A 19508-nucleotide genomic window follows, 5' to 3' on the forward strand; every position below is an offset into this window, starting at 1 on the left:
ACCCCCCCACTATAAAGTAGGTTCCCGTGTGTGGGACACAGCATGAGGGTAATGCCTACTTGTCCAATGAACGGATTAACCAGGGCCACTTATCTGTGTCCCCTGCTCCTATACAATGTTTGGAATGTCAGGGGGCATCTGGGGCTCCACAGAGAGGCAAGGATAATGGCTCTCTCAGGCTAGGGACCGAGTGGTGCATGTGCGCTCGTGTGTGCGCGCACGCCCATGTTTGTTAGGGGTGGTGCAATTACCATCAGTCAGGTTTTGCCCTCAATTTCGCAATCTTTAAATCTAATTTTATTAGCTCACCCTGAGTTGTGTGTTCACAGTAAACTACTTTAAAGCTGTAAGAGATCAACCTCCTTCACAGATGCTGGGCTTCCCTCAGGGCTATGATGTCTCCAATCCCATCCTGTTTCTGCGCCGCCTCCGTCGAACCTCTCCTTCCAGTCTCCAGGTGCGAGCGGGTAGCGCCGGGGGTTCCCCATCGCAGCAGTCCTACCACAGGTACCAGTGTTGCTAGGGGCTTGCCAATTAAAACGAGCCCCCAGAGACCTGCGGAGGGCGGGCACTACCCTACCTTCGTCCGAGCAGGGGATGCCAACCGGAATACGCATCCGGGCAACTCGGCACCCGCGGCCTCCCTGGAGGCTGCGGAGCGCGGGCCTCGCCGCCGCCATCTTGCCCGCGAGTGCCAAGATGGGACGGGCGCTGCTGGGCGCCGCGCTGCTGTTTGTGGGGGGTGCTCTCCTCTCCTCCGAGCACGCCTCGCTCCCCGGGAGGAACCGGCTGGGCCCCTCGCAGGGACAGGCCGCTGGTCCCGGGTGGGCCAGGGCGGCGCGCGGGCAGCCGAAGTTGGACGCGGCCGCAAAGGGCAGTATCCGTTCATTCCGGGCCGCCCCTGCCTTTCCTCGCGGCCAGTCTGTGAATGTGGCCCCCTGTCTGTTGACCCAGCCGCCTTTAACCAAAACTTGACAGACCTAAGCTGCTTCTAGGCGCATAATGATGTCGGTAGGAGTAAAAGTGACATACGTTTGTGCAGAGCGTCTGTATTTGCTCCTCAAAACATTCTGGGGTTTATCGTTCTGATTTTACAGATCGGTGATCCCCTAGTGTCCAGCGTTGAGGGAATCTTTTCATAATACGGTGGCGAACAGTTAACTTAACATGTTAAGTGGCAAGAATTAGAACTTGACGCGAACGTGGACCTCTTAACTCGCCAGTCCCAGGTTTTGTGTGTGCATTTTTTTCCTTTTTTGGTGCTGGGGATTGAACTCGGGGCCTGGGACATGCTAACTACACAGCACCCTGAGCTCCACCCCAGCCTCCAAGTTTCAGGCTCTTTTATCACGGAGTGTTTGTTTTTATATGCTCGGGGACAATGTGGATAAAGGGCACTTTATCCCCGAGTTTCCTCCCCAGTTCTCTCACTAAATTGCCCAGGCTGGCCTGGAACTTCAATCTGTCTTGGCCTCTGGAGTCACTGGGACTCCGGGCCTACGCCACAGGTTCTGGCTAATCCTCAGGCTCTCCATCGATATCTCACACAGGGAGTAATAGGACGCCTGGCCAGAGAAAATTCTTGTTTTTGTACATTTTGGGGAAAGAGCTTTAAAATTAATGAATTGTACTGATTTCATGTCTATGTGAAAATAATCAACTATGGCATGTTTATCTTAACTCTCCTTTAAGACTCAAAATTTGGGCATACCTTAGGTATCCAGCTTGTTTTGTCAGTTTTTAAAATAGGAATTTAAAGGATTACATTAACACGGTCAGATTAGGAAGTAACACACAAATATAGATGCCCAGTTCAAATAATATATCATTTTTATTTTTAGATTGTGGAACGGCACCGCTTGGGGATATGTTGAAAGGGTCTCGGATTATAGGGGGTGCAAATGCTCAAGAAGGCGCATGGCCATGGATAGTTAGTCTACAGATTCGATATGGCCGTTTTCTTGCTCATATATGTGCAGGAAGCCTAGTAAAAGACAGGTGGGTCCTCACAGCTGCCCACTGCACTAGAGACGCTAGGTATGTATTCAGAACATAATTCTTATTTTATTCTCTTCCTGGATATATTTTCAAGTGCCAGAGGGTCATTTGATTCCAGCTGTTTTCAGTTAAGCCACATGTTTGCAAGCAGCTATATGCTTTATACATAAAACTGTATTTGTTGAAATGAATCATTTATACGTCAGAGGTTGGCAAACTTTCTCCGTAAAGATAGTAAATATTTTAGTTTACGGGTCATTTTCCCTCTCACAATTACTTAGCATGAAAGTAGCCATAGAAAATACATAACTAGAGGACTAGCCTACCAGGCACTGGGTTCCATCCTCAGCACCGCATAAAAATAAAATAAGTCATCTTTATTTATTTGAAGCTGTCCATCTACAACCTACAAAAAGAATTTTTTAAAAAAGAAAATACATAACTGAATGAATGCAACTGTGATCCAATAAAATTTTAAATATGAACACTAAAGTTTAAAGTTCATACAATTTCATCAGTCATAAATTTGTTTAACTGTTTAAATGTGAAAAACATGCTTTGTTCTTGGTCTGTATACAAACAAGGCCAAGGGCTGGGGATGTAGCTCAGTTGGTAGAGTGCTTACCTCGAAAACACAAGGCCCTGGGTTCAATCTCCAGCACCACAGAAGAAAAAAAAAAAAAAAAAGAAAAGAAAACAAGCAAGGTCAAATTTGGCTTTCACTGTTAGATTCTTTGAAAAAGACTTTCTTTTGCTTCATTTGCATTGGCCCATAAAAATCTCAGCTACAATGACCAGAAAACTTAAAGACTACCCTGCCAAATTCAATGACTTTTTCTCAGTTTCCATCCTTCTTGATCTTGATAGCTTTGGGCAATGCTGATAGCGTCCTCTTCTTAAACTCTTTTTTCCTGATATTCCTTGTGCCAAGAGACCCTCTTGAGCCATATTCCCCAAACTTTTTTTTTCTGCTTTTTTTAAATATTAAGATATTCTAGATTGATAATTTTTTTTCTCTATTGCTTTCTAGCTCACATTATTTCTGATGAGAAATCTGCTGCCATCCTTAATTTTGCTCATCTGTACAATATGCCTTTTGTATTAAAAAAAGAAAGATTTTTACAAGGCCCATCAACAAACATAAAAATAGTTATGTGACTTCAAATTTCCAGGAAAATGTTAGGGTTGACCAAGAGGGAAATCTGTCACTTTATTTTATGCACTCATCTACTGTCCTAATTCCATTTCTGTCAAATTCCCATCTTCTATTTTTTATTGGTCCTTTTAGTTATACATGACATAGGATTCATTTTGATCTAATTATAAAAGCATAATTTTTTCTAATTCAGTCCCCAGTACTCCCGCCACCCGGTTCCCTTCCCTCCGCTCTACTGATCATTCTGCTATTTACTTATTGTTGTTGTTGTTGTTGTTGTTGTTGTTGTTTTAGTGTCTTGTGGATGTACACGATGGTGAGGTTCACTGTGGTATATCATATATGTACACAGGAAAGTTAGATTCATCCCACTGTCTTTCCCTATCCCATTCCTCCTTCCTTCCCTTCATTCCCTTTGTCTACTCCACTGCTCTTTCTTCTTTTTTTTTAAATGCCCCCCCCCCCCCTATTTTGAATTAGCTTCCACATATCAGAGAAAACATTCCACCTTTTACTTTTTGGTACTGGCTAATTTCACTTAGCATGACAGTCTCCAGTTCCATCTATTTACTGGCAAATGCCATAAAGTCATTCTTTTTTTATTTTTTATTTTTTTAGTTGTAGATGGACACAATACCTTTATTTATTTTCATGTGGTGCTGAGATTCAAACCCAGTGCCTCACATGTGCAAGGCAAGCGCTCTACCACTGAGCTACAACCCCAGCCCCATAAAGTCATTCTTTATGGCTGACTCATACTTCATTGTGTATATATACCACATTTTCTTTATCCATTCATCTGTTGAAGGGCAACTAGGTTGGCTCCATAGCTTGGCTACTGTGAATTGTGCTGCTATAAAGTCTGAGTCACTGAGGTATGCTGATTTTAAATCCTTTGGATATATACTGAAGAGTGGGATATCTGGGTTATATGATGGTTCCATTCCTGTTTTTTGAGGAACCTCCATACTGCTTTCCAGAGTGATTGAACTAATTTACAGTTCCACCAACAATGTATGAGTGTACCTTTTTCCCCACATCCTCACCAACTTTATTGTTAATTATAGTTTTGATAACTGCCATTTTGACTGGAGTGAGATGAAATCTCGATGTAGTTTTAATTTGCATTTCTTTAATTTCTAGAGTTGAACACTTTTTTAATATATTTGATGACCATTTGTATTTCTTCATTTGAGAAGTATCTGTTTAGTTTCTTTGCCCAATTATGGATTGGGTTATTTGTTTTTGTTTGGGGAGGGTTTGGCATTAAGTTTTTTGAGTTTTTTATATCTTGGATATTAATGTCCTATCTGAGGAGCTGGTGGCAAAGATTTTTTCCCATTCTGTAGGCTCTCTCTTCACACTCTTGTTTCCTTTACTCTTGGAGCTTTGTAATTTGATGCCTTCCCATTTATTGATTTTTTTTATTTTACTTCTTGTGCTTTAGGAGTCTTTTAAGGAAGTCTGTTTATGTGCTGCCATATTGGAGTGTTGGGTCTTCATTTTCTTTTAGCAGTTGCAGGGTTTCTGTTTTAATTCCTAGGTCTTTGATCCATTTTGAGTTGAGTTTTGTGCAGGGTGAGATAGGAGTTCATTCTACTACATGGATTTCCAGTTTTCCCAGCATCATTTGTTTAAAAGATTATCTTTTCTCCAACATATGTTTTGGCACCTTTGTCTAGTATCAGATAACTGTATTTATGTGGGTTTGTGTTTGTGTCTTCTATTTCATTGGTCTTCATGTCTGTTTTGGTGCCTGTACCATGCTGTTCTTGTTACTATATTTCTGTAGTATAATTTGAGATCCAGTATTGTGATGCCTCGGGCTTTGCTTTTCTTGCTAAGGATTGTTAAGCTATTCTGGGTCTCTTACTTTTTTTTATAACTGTATTTTATTAGGGCTTTTTTTTTTTTTTTTTTTTTTTTTTTTTTATGTGGTGCTGAGGATTGAACCCAGTGCCTCACACATGCTAGACAAGCACTCCACCACTAAGCCACCACTAAGAGACCCAGCCTCTGGGTCTCTTATTTTTCCTAACGAATTTTATAATTGCTTTTTCTAGGTGTGTGAAGAACATCATTTGAATTCTGATGGAAATCCATTGAATCTGTATAGCACTTTTGGTAGTATGGTCATTTTGACAATATTAATTCTGCCTATCCAAGAACATAGGACTTTCCATCTTCTAAGGTAGTCTTCAATTTTTTTCTTTAGTGTTCTGTAGTTTTTGTTGTAGAGGGCCTTTGCCACTCTTGTTAGATTGATTCCCCAATTTTTGTTTTTTATTGTGAATAGTTTTCCTAATTGGAGTTTTCCTATACTTATTGGAGTATAGGACCATGATTGATTTACTTGTGTTCATCTTGTATTCTGCTACGTTGCTGAATTCATCTATCAGCTTTAGAAATCTTCTGGGTCTTCTAAATATAAGATCATGTCATCAGCAAAAAGATAATTTGAATGTTTCTTTTCCTATTTGTTGTATCCCTCTAATTCCTTTCTCTTGCCTGATTGCTCTGGCTAGTTTCAAGGACTATGTTGAATAGCATTGGTGAAAGTGGGCATCCTTGTCTTGTTCCTGTTTTTAGAGGAACTGCTTTCAGTTTTTCTTCATTCAGAATAATGTCGGCCTTGGATTTGTCATATATAGCCCTTAGAATGTTGAGGTAGGTTCCTTCCATCATAGTATTTTTTAATATTTTTTTAGTATTTTAAACATGAGTGCGTGCTGTACTTTGTCAGTTGCTTTTTCTTCATCTATTGAGATAATCATGTGATTCTTGTCCATAAATCTGTTTTTATGGTGAATTACATTTATTGATTCCTGTATGTGGAACCAAACTTGCATCCCAGGGGTGAAACCCACTTCATCAGGGTGCACTATCTTTTTAATGTGTTTTTACATGAGGTCTGCCAATATTTTATTAAGAATTTTTGCATCAGTGTTCATGAGGGATATTGGTCTGAAGTTTTCTTTCCTTGATGTGTCTTTGTCTGGTTTTGGTATCAGGGTGATACTGGCTTCATAGAATGAGTTTGGCACTGTTCCCTCCTTTTCTATTTCATGGACTAATTTGAGGAGGATTGGTATTAGTTCTTCTTTAAAGGTTCCATAGAAATCAGCTGAGAATCCAGCTGGACTTTTTTGGTTGTTGGAAGGTTTTTGAGAGCTGCTTCAATTTCATTACTTGAAACCAATCTGTTTAAGTTTTCTGTATCCTCCTGATTCAACGTGAGTAGGTCATATGTCTCTAGGGATCTGTGGATATCTTTAAAATTTTCTAGTTTATTTAAGTATTAATTTTCAAAATAACTTCTGAAGATCTTCTAGATTTCAGTAGTGTCTGTGGTGACATTTCCTTTTGCATCTTGGATTTTGATAATTTGAGATTTTTTCCCCTCTTTCTTTTTGTTAGTTTATCAATTTTGTTTATCTTTTCAAAAAAAACCAACTCTTGGGGCTGGGGTTGTAAGTCAGTGGTGAAGCGCTTGTGTGAAGCACTGGATTTGGTCCTCAGCACCACATAAAATAAACAAACAAAATAAAGGTATTCCATCTACAACTAAATGTATTTTTTTAAACCCAACTCTTCCTTTGGTGGCCTTTTGTATTTTTTTGAATCTAAATTTCATTGATTTTGCCTCTCATTTGAATTATTTCCTATCTTCTACTGATTTTGATGTTGGTTTGTTCTTTTTCTAGGGACTTGAGATGTAATGTTAGATTATTTATTTGGTATCTTTCTGTTCTTTTAATGTATGAGCTCAATGCTATGAACTTTCCTGTTAGAACTGCTTTCATACTATCCGAGATTTTTATATGTTGCATCACTATTTGCTATTCTCACATCAGATAAAGTGGACTTCAAGCCTAGGTTAATCAGAAGAGACAAAGAAAGTCATTTCATACTGCTTAAGGGAATCATACATCAACGAGATGTAATGATCACAAATATTTATGTCACAATGGAGCATCTATGTAATCAAACAAACCCTTCTCAGTATTAAGAATCAAACAGAGCACAATACAATAATATTGGGTGACTTTAACATTCCTCTCTCACCACTGGATAGATCATCCAAACATAAACTAAGTAAAGATTTTATAGAACTAAAAAATATAATTAACAATAAGGACCTAACAGACATCTATAGAATATTTCCTCCATCAACAACTGAATTCACTTTCTTCTCAGCAGTATGTGGAACATTTTAAAAAATAAACTGTATTTTAAGTTACAAAGCAAATACACAAAAAGGTGAGATAATACCTTGTGTTCTACCAGATCATAATGCAATGAAATTAGAAATCAATAATAAGATAAAAAATAGAAACCACTCTAACACCTGGAGATTAAATAATATACTTTTAAATGATGAATGGATAGCCAGAAGAAGTCAAGGGTGAAATTTTAGAAAATCTTATTTATTTATTCTTGAGACAGGGTCTTGCGAAGTTTCTGAGGCTGGCCTTGAACTTGAGATCCTCCTGCCTCAGCCTCTCTAGTCATTAGGATTATAGGTGTGCACTAGTGCACTCAGCTCTTTTCTTGATTTCTACAGTAAATTGTTGATGCCAGGCTCAGTGGTGCATGCCTGTAATCCCAGTGGCTCAGGAGGCTGAAGGCAGGAGGATCATGAGTTCAAAGCCAGCCTTGGCAACTTATCAAGGCACTTAGCAACTCAGAGAGACCCTGTCTCTAAATAAAATATGAAAAAAGACTGGGATGTGGCTCAGTGGTTAAGAACCCCTGGGTTCGATCCTCAGTACTAAAAAAAATAATAATAATAAAGTAAATTGTTGGACAACAGTGTTAATTTCCAGGGGTGGGGCGCGTGGGACGAATGAGAGCAGTGATGCCGAGGGCAGTGATGCTTTTCCTCTGCCCTTTTTCAAAACCGTTTCTGCTACATGACTTCCTCATCACATGAGCTTGCACGTGATCTTTTATGGCCCTTCATTCCACATAGTAATCTCTCAGTTTTAGGTCCCCTGCTAGCTGGCCTTTTCATCAATTTTTGTGATTAATTATCCAGCCCAGGTTTTCATTCTAGGCAACATCATCATTGCTCAGTTATGAATGAACCATTCTTTAATCAGGGACCCAACCCTGCCCATCAGAACTGTGGACAGAGGATCTGGGTCATGTATCAAATAAAGGCACGCTGGCAACACAGTGGGCAAGACATTTTTCCTTGTACAGGGATATGGGCATATAAGTACCAAGGGATGTTTCTAGGGAAAAAAAAAGTTTTTTTGTTGTTTTGTTTTGTTTGTGGTGCTGGTGATCAAACCAAGGAACTTGCTGCATGCTGGGCAAGTGTTCTACCACGGAGCTACATCCCCAGTCCTTTTCACTTTTTATTTTAAGACAAGGTCTTGCTAAATTGCTCAGGCTGTCCTCAAACTTGAAATCCTCCTGTCTCAGCCTCCTGAATAGCTGGGATTACAGGCATGTGCCACCATGCCCAGCCACAAAAATGATTTTATTAATATATAACTCAACATGCAGTAAAATAAATTTTTTTTAATGGTTTGTCAATGGACCTTTATTTTATTTATTTATATGTGGTGCTGAGAATCAAACCCAGTGCCTCACACATACTAGGCAAGTGCTCTACCACTGAGCCACAACTCCAGCCCAAAATAAATTCTTTTTAATGTACAGTTCTGTGAATTTAACAAATGCATGCTCATGTAATTACCAACACAAGACATAGATCTTTTTATTTCCAAAAAATCTCCCATGTTCCTCCCCTCTCTGTCTTTATAGTTTTGTTTTTTCCAGAGTGTTGTATAATCAGAATCACACATAGCCTATGTAGCCTTTTGAATTTGGTTTCTTTTACTTAGCATATCAATTTGAGAATCATCATCTGTTATTGTGTGTATCATTACTGTTCTTTTTTGTTTTCTTTCTTTTCTCTCTCTCTTTCTTTCTTTCTTTTCTTTCTTTCTTCCTTCCCCCTTCCCCCTTTCCCCTTCCCTCCTTCCTTCCCCTACCCCCCTTCCTCCTTCCCTCCTTCCTTCTCCTACCCCCCTTCCTCCTTCCCTCCTTCCTTCCTTCCTTCCTTCCTTCCTTCCTTCCTTTCCTCTTTCTTTTTTGTGTGTATGGTGTTGAGGACTGAACCCAGGGCTCTACCCTTGCAAGGCAAGTGCTCTACCACTGAGCTATGATCCCAGTCCCATTACCATTCCCTTTTATTTTGGGGTAGTAATCCATTTTATGGAGGTAGCATTTTTTTATCAATATACCACTTGAAGGACATTTCTGATTTGGGCAATTAATAGTTAAGCTACTATAAATATTTTCATATTGGTTTTGTGACTGTAGGTTTTCATTTCACTTGAATACCCAAGAGTGGGATTACCAGGTCAAATGGAACTTTATAGTAAAAAATATGCAAGTAGCTGGGCACAGTGGCACCTGCTGATAATCCTAGCTACTCAGGAGGCTGAGGCAAGAGCACCACAAGTTTGAGGCCTGTCTGGGCAAAACAGAGTGATGGTGTCTCAAAATAAAAAATAAAAAGTCTAGGGATATAGCTCAGTAGTGAAGTGCTTGCCTAGCATGTTTGATCCCCAAAACCATAAAAAAGGTAAAACATAATTAATGTAAGAAAATGACAAAATAGGAAAGACAAAAAGAAAATAAAAATCAGTTGTTATATTTCCCAGAAGTAACAGGTGTTTGGTTACATACTATATTATTCTAAATTTTTCTATGTGTGTACATAAATTATTTTATATGTTAATATAGTTATACTGTGAAACTGTATAACATGAGAATCTTTATGATATGTCAGTACACATCTGTGTTACTTCTACATTCCACTCTGTAGATATGCCCAAATTTTACCTGAGTCATATGTTGGGCATGAAGGCCTTTTCTGTGGTAAATATTCTTTTACATAAATCTTCGTGTTCATCTTCTGTTTCTTTGGGATAAATTCTAAGAAGTAGAACTTCAAAGTCAAAGACAGTCCAAATTTTACAGACCACTGACACATGTTGCCAAAGTGTCCACATATTTACACTTTCTGCCGGAATAAGAGGAACCCAGTTCCTCTCTCACCTATACTGCTATTATCAAACACACAAATGCTTATATATAAACTTTGCTAACATGAAGGGTGAAAAGATACCTCAGTATTTGTAGACATTAGTATATAAAGTGAAAATTCTTCCTTCCTAATTCAATTCCAGATGTAACAACTGTTAAACTCAAGGGGATTAACAGATTTAATTGTTTATCTTTTTGACCTATTTGGCTTTTTTTTTTTTTTTTTTTTACTTTTTTTAAGACTGTCAAGAAAATTATTTAATTCTTGTTTTTACTTTCAGTGAAATGTTTTACAAAATTCTCATTTAATTTAAAAGAATTCTTATGCTAATATTCAAATTTTTTTTCTAGTACATTTTTAAAAGATCATAAAAGTAGAAGAAATATTTTGGTGAATTTTGTTTATACCCATCACATAGCTTCAAATTATCAATTTATACCTGATCTTATTTTATCTATACCCTTATCAACTTCCTGCTCCAGTGTGTGTGTATGTGTGGGTTATGCTGGGGATCAAACCCAGGGTCTCATGCATGCTAAGTGAGGGGTCTACTACTAAGCTACACTCTTAGTCCACCCTTCCAATTATTTTGAAGCAAATCTCAGACCTATCACTTTGGATACACCCAAAAGATAGGAACTCTTTATTGAAAATATTTACTCACATAAATATTTAATCCATTTGCAGTTTATTTTGGTGCTTAGTGTTAGTCCAGATATCTAATTTTATTCTCTTTTCAAACAACTAGCTAGTTATTCCAGTACCATATACTGAATAATTCATCCTTTTGTCCATTGGTTAGAAATCCTATCTTAATTATATATTAAATTCTCATATACGTAAATCTGTTTCTGAATCATCTGTCCTATTGGTTTTTTCCCTGTTTCCTACACCATGATATTTATTTTGTTTTTTGTCAGTACTGGGAATTGAATCCAGGGGCACTCTATCACCAAGCCACATCCTTAGCCCCCTCCCTCCTTTTTTATGCCAAGGATTGAACCCGGGGGTAGTCAACCACTGAGCCACATCACCAACCCCTTTTTATATTTTTTTTAGAGACAGGGTCTTGCTGAGTTGCTTAGGCCTTCTCTAATTTACTGAGGCTAGCTTTGAACTTTCGATCCTCCTGTTTCAGCCTCTTGAACAGCTGGGATTATAGGCATGTGCCACCACACCCAGCCCCTAGCACCTTTTTTTTTTTTTTTTTTTTTAATATTTTTTAGTTGTAGATGGACATAGTACCTTTTATTTTATTTATTATGTGGTGCTGAGGATCAAACGCAGTGCCTCACAGGTGCCAGACAAGTGCTGTACCACTGAGCCACAATTCCAGCCTGCCCCTAGCCTTTTTTAAAAAAATTTGAAACAGGGTCTGTCTTAGCTGCTGAGGCTAGCCTCGAATTTGCAGTCCTCCTGTTTCAACCTCCAGAGTCACGGGAATTACAGGCATGTGCCATGGCACCCAGCAGGCTTTTAATTTATACTTTATGTCACGTGAAAGTAGAATTAAAATTTTTTGTTACTAATCTAACATAAGAAAAACAAAAGCTAGTGAAAGAGTAATACTATTTACTAAGTTAAATAAACATGTTTATAATAAGAATACTTACTTTCTTCCAGAGATCCTTTACAGTGGAGAGCTGTGATTGGAACCAATAAAGTAAATGGGAGTCAAGCACACAGCAAGAGGATCAAAGTTAAAGCAATCATTATTCATCCAGACTTCATTATGGAAACTTACGTAAATGATATTGCACTTTTTCGTTTAAAAAAAGCCGTGAGGTTTAATGACTATATTCAGCCTATCTGTCTACCTTTTGATGTTTTCCAAAACCTGGACGAAAACACAAAGTGTTTTATAACTGGCTGGGGAAGAACACAAGAAGAAGGTAATTATATTCTGAATTTTACTGATATAAATCTTTTCTGATTACTGGTACAGGAGGGTCAGTACTTTTATATGTAAATATCCTTTTGTAAATTTATTTTAAAAACTTTTCAGTTTTTTGCAGTATTGAGGATTGAATTCAGGGCTTTGTGCATGCTTGGCAAGCACTCTACCACTTAGCTACATTCCCAACTACATTCTATGTATTTTAAAAAATTTCTTTGTATTACCTCTTTATTATGAGACTAAATAACAGACCTTTATAAACCAGTGGAAAGGAACTACTTTTTGTTCATAATTTCTTCCACATGGGATGAAGAGAGAAAATTCTCTTCCAAAGTAGAAGAGACTTTCTTTGGTTATACATGCCAAGATATTTGAACTTTTAGACATTCTCAGATAGAATGGTAGTTACAAACGTTTCTGTAGCCTAAGACTCACAGATTAATGAGCCAGCTTTGTGGCAGAATTGCCTACCAATAAGCTATAAGGAATCTAACTTAGTTTCCTCTTTATTTAAAACAGAAAACATAGTCTGTGTCTTTGGAATAGCAACAACTACCTTTTGGGAGCATTTCCATGTTTCAGTCCCTGTTTTAAATGTGACTTTATTATATTTTATCCTCCCAATAATCCTATTAGAGAGCTAATGTTGTTGTTATTATTTTTTCCCATTTAACAGACCAGGAATTGAAGATCTTAGATCTTAAGAAGCTGGGACTCAAATCTAGGTCTTTGTGATTCTGAAGCCTGAATATTTAACTACTACATTAAAATGTTTTTGAGGGAACCGTAGTCCAGTTAGGAATATATGAAATCAAGTACTGAAACTATTTTTTCCTATTCTGCAGAAGCCCTATCCATTTAAATATTTATGGGTTATTTAACAGGATAGAGATAAATATATGAAGACCTGCAAATTATTGTTTTTCTTTTTTCCATCTATGAATACTTTCTAAGGAAGAAAAGGAAAAACAACATGGTGTAGGAAAAAGATCATGGGCTTTAGAATTCCATCCCTGCCACATTCTAGGTAAAATGACCCAGGCATTTTGGTGTGCATTCAATAACGTTATTGAAATTTTGACAAGTAGAACAATGAAAGAAGCACCTATAATTTATTCAGGAGTAGGTATTTAATAAAATGCTAAACATTTTAATGCATTATCTCATTTAATACCCCTAACAACACTATGAGAAATAGTTTACCATGAATAAGTAAAATGAAGCTTAAGGAGGTTAAATTACTTACCTAAAGTTATACAGCTAGCGGGAATGAGAATTGATGCCCCAGCTGGCCTGCCTCACAGCTCATGTGTTTCCACTGTATTATCATCTTTCACAGTGTCATACAGTTCCACGTTCGTTGAGAACAATAATATCCTTTAGACAGTTGTTTTGAGGATTAAAATTGCTCTCCAGCAATGTGGTAGATTATACGTACACAACAGCCTTCCCACTGAAAACCGTTAAACAGAAGAAATAGATAAGTCAAGGACTGAGTATAAAGCTAGGAACTTAGGGAGAGAATGGAACACCAAAGTAACATTCATCTTGAGGGTGCTTGCCAAATTGGTAACAGTGAGTACTGATTTTGGTGATTTCATTGGCCTTGGTGAGGAGAACAAAGCTTGCCCAAACTGGGTACAGAGAGACTCCCATAAAGCTAGAGCCCTTGGCTCATACTCAGCTGTAGTTCATATACCTATAGTATACTTCAAATATGATATCAGTAGGGTGAAAGTATCTTGAAAGTATCCTCATACTCAGTGCTTGACCTATGCATTCTTCCTCTTTAATTAAAAAAAAATTTGGTAGTTGTAGATGGACAGAATGACTTCATTTTGTTTATTTTTATGTGGTGCTAAGTATTGAACCCAGTGCCTCACATGTGCCAGGTAAGTGCTCTGCTACTAAGCTACAGCCCCAGCGCCCCCTCTTTAATATTTTTCCATGGGAAGGCTGATGTGTACATTAGCCTACTATGTTGCTGGAGAGACAGTTTAATCCTCAGTACAACTCTGTGATGAGTATTATTGCTCACATAAAGCATGAAACTGTATGGCACTGGAAAGACAACAGGGAAAGATATACATGATAACATTAATCCAAAAGAAGTTAGAATGGGAAAAAAGCAAAGAAATCACAAATGGCTATGTTAATATCAGATAAAATAGACTTCAGAGCAAAGAAAATTACCAGAATGGTAAGGAATATTACATGATAATAAAAGGTCAGTCCACCGGGCTGGGGAGATAGCTCAGTTGGTAGAGTGCTTGCCTTGCAAGCACTAAGGCCCTGGGTTCGATCCCCAGCACCAAAAAAAAAAAAAAAAAAAAAAAAAAAAAGTCAGTCCACCAAGAAAATAGCAACCCTTAATGCGTATGCACCAAAAAACAGAAAAACATACTTTTAAAAAACATACATGTAAACATATTTACCATATGATCCTGCAATTACATTCCCAGGCATTTATTCAAGAGAAATATAAATAAATGTCCACAACAAAAAATATATTCACATATGTTCACAGAAGTTTTATTTGTTGTTAGCAAAAAACTTGAGAAAAAAGTGTCCTTCAACATGTGCATGATTAAACAAGCTGTGGTATAGGCTTACCATGGAATACTGATAAGCAGTTAAAAGGAATGAACTATGGATACTTGCAACAAGTTAGATGAACCACAAGGGAATTAGATTGAGTGAAAAAATATAATTTAAAAAAGTCATATATTATCTGGGCACAGCAGCACATGCTTATAATCCCAGCAACTCAGGAGGCTGAGACAGGAGGATTGCAAGTTAGAGGCCAGCCTCAGCAACGTAGTGAGTCTCAAAAAAAAAAAAAAAAAAAAAAAAACCTAAAAAGGGTTTGAGATGTAGCTCAGTGGTAGAGTGTCTAAGGATCAATCCCCCATACAAAAAAAAGAAGAGTCATACATTATATAATTTCATTTATGTAACATTCTGACAATGACAAAATTATAGAAATGGAAATATCACTGGGGACATGGTTAGATGCATGAAGGAAATCTTTGTGATTATGGATTAGTTCTGTGCCTGCCTTGTTGTGGAGGTTTCATGAATCTGTACATGCCATAAAATGACATACACATTATATTAATATCAATTTCCTGGCTTTGATATCATACTTTAGTTATATAGATATAATCATTGCAGGAAACTGCATAAAGAGTACACTAGATCTCTGTACTTTATTTCATCTAAGGCCTCAAAGAATTTTACCAGATAAAGTTGAAGTGAAAATGAATGGATTGTAATTTTTAAAAATCACTAAACACTCAAGGAGACAAGGCACCATAAATGAGAGTCAGTAGAAACGTGAGACATCAGAATAAGACCTACAAAGATTTCAGGTATTGGAATTATCATGTAATATCAAAAATACTTAATAGGCATTGAGAAAGTAAGTATGTGTTTTAAAATATTAGCAAAAGGTTTTATGAAAAATAATCAAACAAGTGTAAAGATTTAAAAATAGAAATTAATTCAATGGACTAAAGTGGTATTAAGTTAGAAGGCACTTATGATCCTATAGATAAAAATCAGTCAAATAGAAGTCTACAGTCAAGATCATCAAACATGTAAGGAAACTATTAATAATGAAGGTCAGCCAGGCATGGTTGTGTATACCTATAATTCCTACTTGGGAAGCTGAGGCAGGAGGATCACAAGTTTGAGACCAGCCTTGGCAACTTAGTAAAACCCTGTCTCAAAAAAATAAAAGGGGATGAACCTACAGCTCAGTGGCAGAGTGCCCTGAGACTCAATCCCTAGGACCATAAAAAAAGTCAACAAAACTAGATAAAGCCTCCTGAGAATCTCAGATATTAATATTTTAAGTATAGAATAAAAAATAAGTACATGTTAATTGTTTAAAGTTAAAAACAGTAGAGTTAAAAATAAGCAACAGACTATCTAGAATGATAGGACAATTCAAAAAAGAACCAAATAGGATCTTTAAAAATGAAAAATGTAACTGCTAAAATTTAAAACAGATTGTATAAATGAAGCATAATAGACACAGATGAAGAGAGAATCTTTGAAGTGGAAGAAACTTAGACTATAGCACAGAGGGGAAAAAGGAAAATATGAAAGAAATTAAAGTATAAGAAGGATAGAATAAAACAGGTAGTATATACCTAATGAAAATGCTCGAGAGAAGAATAAGTAGAATAGAGTAGAGTCAGTATCCAATGGATTTGGGTTTAAATTTTTCCAAAACTGATGAAAGGCATGAATTCACATATAGGAAGGACAATACCAAGTAAAACAAATTAGGTTCCTTTTCATACTGTCTTGAAGCTGGAGAGCCAAAAACAAAGAGAAGATTTGATACACAGCCCAGAAAAAAAAAAAATCCTTATAATCAAATAACTGATTGGCATTCAATAAACTTACCAATAATGATAATGAAAACCAAAAGAAAATTAAATATTATCTTCAAAATGTTGAAAGAAAATAACTATAATCCTAAATTATCCAGCAGCAGTATCATATCATGTATACAGCAAAACTATCATTCAAGAATGAGTATGAAGCTGGGCATGGTGGTGTAGGCCTGTAATCTCAGCAATTCAGTAGGTTGAGGCAGGAGGGTCACAAGTTCAAGACCAGCTTCAGCAATTTAGTGAGGCCCTAAGCAACTTAGTGACAGCCTGTCTCCAAATGAAAAATAAAAAGGGCTGAGGATATGACTCAGTGGTTAAGTACCCCCAGGTTAAATTCAGGGTACAAAAAAGCAAGTGTGAAAAAAACTGAGTTTACTATCAATAATCTTTCATCAAAGGAAAGAAAAGACATATCAGAGTCAAAGCAAATTATGCTAAAAGGGAGATACAAAAGTGCCCCTTTCCATGGGGAATATGTTACAAGTCGTTCCTCTACTTCTTGAAACCACAGATAGTACTAAACCCTATCGATACTGTTCTTTTCTTCTAAATGTATACTTATAATACAGGATAGTTAATGAGTAAGGTACAGTGAGATGTAAAATAATGATTACAGTAGAATAATTATAGCACTATGCTATAATAAAAGGTATTTAAAACTTTTGAGTTGTTTATTTCTAGAATTTTCCATTAATATTTTTTGGACCACTATTCACTATAGATAACTGAAACTCTAAAGTAAAACCACACACAGGGAAAGACAAGTACATTAGATGCAAGAAGGAAGGAGGAGCAAATAAATGGGCAAATATGTAGGTGAATGCAAATAAACATTGTCTGTATAAAACACTGGTTCTCAACTAAGGACTATTTTGCCCTCAGAGGATATTTGCTAATACATCTGGAGACAATTTTGGTTGTTACAACTGGGCATGTGGTAAACTTGCTACTGAAATCTGGTCATGAAACAAAGGGATATGTTGCTCACCATCCTCTAATTCACAGGACAGTCCTCCCACCTTCCACCACAAAGAATTATTTGGTCTAAAATGTCATTAATACCTAGGCTATTGATAAAAAAAAATGATGTCTAATGTATGGGGGAAAGAATGCATTTTAGAAGGGTGATCAGTTAAAGCACTCTCAGGTCCTATATTATTCAGAAGAGTGAAGACACTGATTGATATTACATTTGTTAAGCATGAATGCTCAAATTTCAGTAATAGAAATGGATTCCTGAAGAGAAACAAACTATAAAAACTGAATAAAAAAGAGAACATCTGAACAGGTCTATAGCAAGTACAAAAATAAAATTAGTAATTTAAAATCTTTGTGCCCCCTGAAAACAAAACACAAATCCAGATGACTTCACAGGTAGATTCAATTGAATATTAAGGAAGAGATAGTTCTAACCTTACAAAAACTTAGGAAGGAATATTTTCCAACTTATTCTGTGAGATCAGTATCCAACACCAAAAGAGAATAAGACATTGCAGGGAAACTACAGAGAAAGGTCCATCATAAAAGGAAACAAAAATCCTTTTTAAAAATGTTAGCAAACTGAAGACAGTAACATTAAAAAAAAAAGAATTATACATATGACATAGTGGGATTTGTTCCAAGAATGCAGGGTTGGTTTAACACCTGCAATGCAATCAAAAACATAAAATGAAGTCAGATGTAGTGGCCCATGCCTGTTCCAGCTAGGTGGGAGGCTGAGGCAGGAGGGTCCCCTGAATTCACAAGTCAGAGACCAGTTTAGGTAACATAATGAGATCCTGTCTTAGGGCGGGAGAGGGGGGGAAGGAGAGGAGGAAAGGAAAGAAAGGAAAAATCCATATTAATAGAACAAAAAATAAAAATGACAAGATTTCTGTAATTAATGTGATAATGTGAAAAATACATTTGACAAAGTGTATACTTTTTTTTTTTTTTAAAGACAGGGTTTCACTATATTTCTCAGACTGGCCTTGAATCAGGTGATCCTCCTTGCTTCAGCCTTCCTAATACCTGGAGACTACTGGCCCAATGCTGATTCTTAACAAAAATTTTCCTTAAGAAAAGGAAACTTAAATGGATTAAAGAGCACTGACAGAAATTAACATACTTATGGTGAAAGACTGAATGCTTCTCCTTTAAAATCAGGAGCAAAGCAAGGATTCTAACCTTCACACAGGGGCAAGAAAAAGAAATCAAAGGCACAAAGATTGGAAAGGAAGAAGTGAAACTGTCCTCATATACAGATGACATCATTCTACAAATGTAGAAAAGTTTCAGAAATCTACAAAGAATCTAATAAAACTAACGAGTTCATTAAGGTTGTAGGATATACAACAAAAATCAGTCGTATTTGTATATGCTACTAAGCGATCTGAAAACAAAAACACAATCCCATTCATAATAACATGAAAGAGAATGAATGATTAGGAACAGACTTAATGAAAGATGTGCAAGACTTATACATTGAAAACAACAAAACAGAGATCTATATAAATGAAGAGTCAAACCACATTCATGAATTAGAAGACTCAACATTGTTAATATGACCATTATTCACATATTTGCCCATACATTCAATGCAGTTCACATATTCAAACCAATCCAAGTAAAATGTACATGGAATGGTAAAAGACCTAGAATAGATAAAGTTATAATTTTTGTTGTGTTTTTGTTTTACAGTGCTGGGGATTGAAAGGGCCTCCCACATGCTAGGCAAGTGCCCTATAGCACTGAGCTACACCCATACCCTAGTCAAAATTATTTTGGAAAGAACAAAGCTGAAGGAGTTTAGCTACCTCATTTCAAAATACACTATAAAACTATAGCAATCAAGATAGTATATCAGTATAAAGCCAGACCTACAGATTAATGGAATATAATACAGAGGGAGGAAATCCTTGTATTTAGGACCAGTTGATTTTTACAAAGGTGTCAAGGTCATATAATGTGGAATAACTAGACTTTTTTTTTTTTTTTTTTTTTTTT

At 36.8% G+C, this 19508-nt stretch overlaps 1 protein-coding gene across 3 annotated transcripts in view; it reads left to right on the forward strand.

The window, feature by feature from the left end:
• Nucleotides 1-328: 328 nt before the first annotated feature.
• LOC124983378 (putative methyltransferase-like protein 7A) overlaps nucleotides 329-19508 on the forward strand; it is a 65441-nt gene continuing 46261 nt past the window's right edge. The window contains exons 1-3 of one of the 3 annotated variants that reach the window (XM_047550616.1): nucleotides 339-457; nucleotides 1842-2037; nucleotides 11844-12112. In XM_047550616.1, coding sequence (XP_047406572.1) covers nucleotides 1868-2037; nucleotides 11844-12112 — 439 coding nt within the window. In that variant the 5' untranslated portion in view covers nucleotides 339-457; nucleotides 1842-1867. Of the gene's footprint in view, nucleotides 508-1841; nucleotides 2038-11843; nucleotides 12113-19508 lie in introns of all 3 variants that reach the window. The other 2 variants (XM_047550615.1, XM_047550618.1) reach the window with 2 other exon arrangements.

The sequence above is a fragment of the Sciurus carolinensis genome, chromosome 4 (assembly GCF_902686445.1).
Source record: "Sciurus carolinensis chromosome 4, mSciCar1.2, whole genome shotgun sequence".
NCBI classification, from domain to species: Eukaryota; Metazoa; Chordata; class Mammalia; order Rodentia; family Sciuridae; genus Sciurus; species Sciurus carolinensis.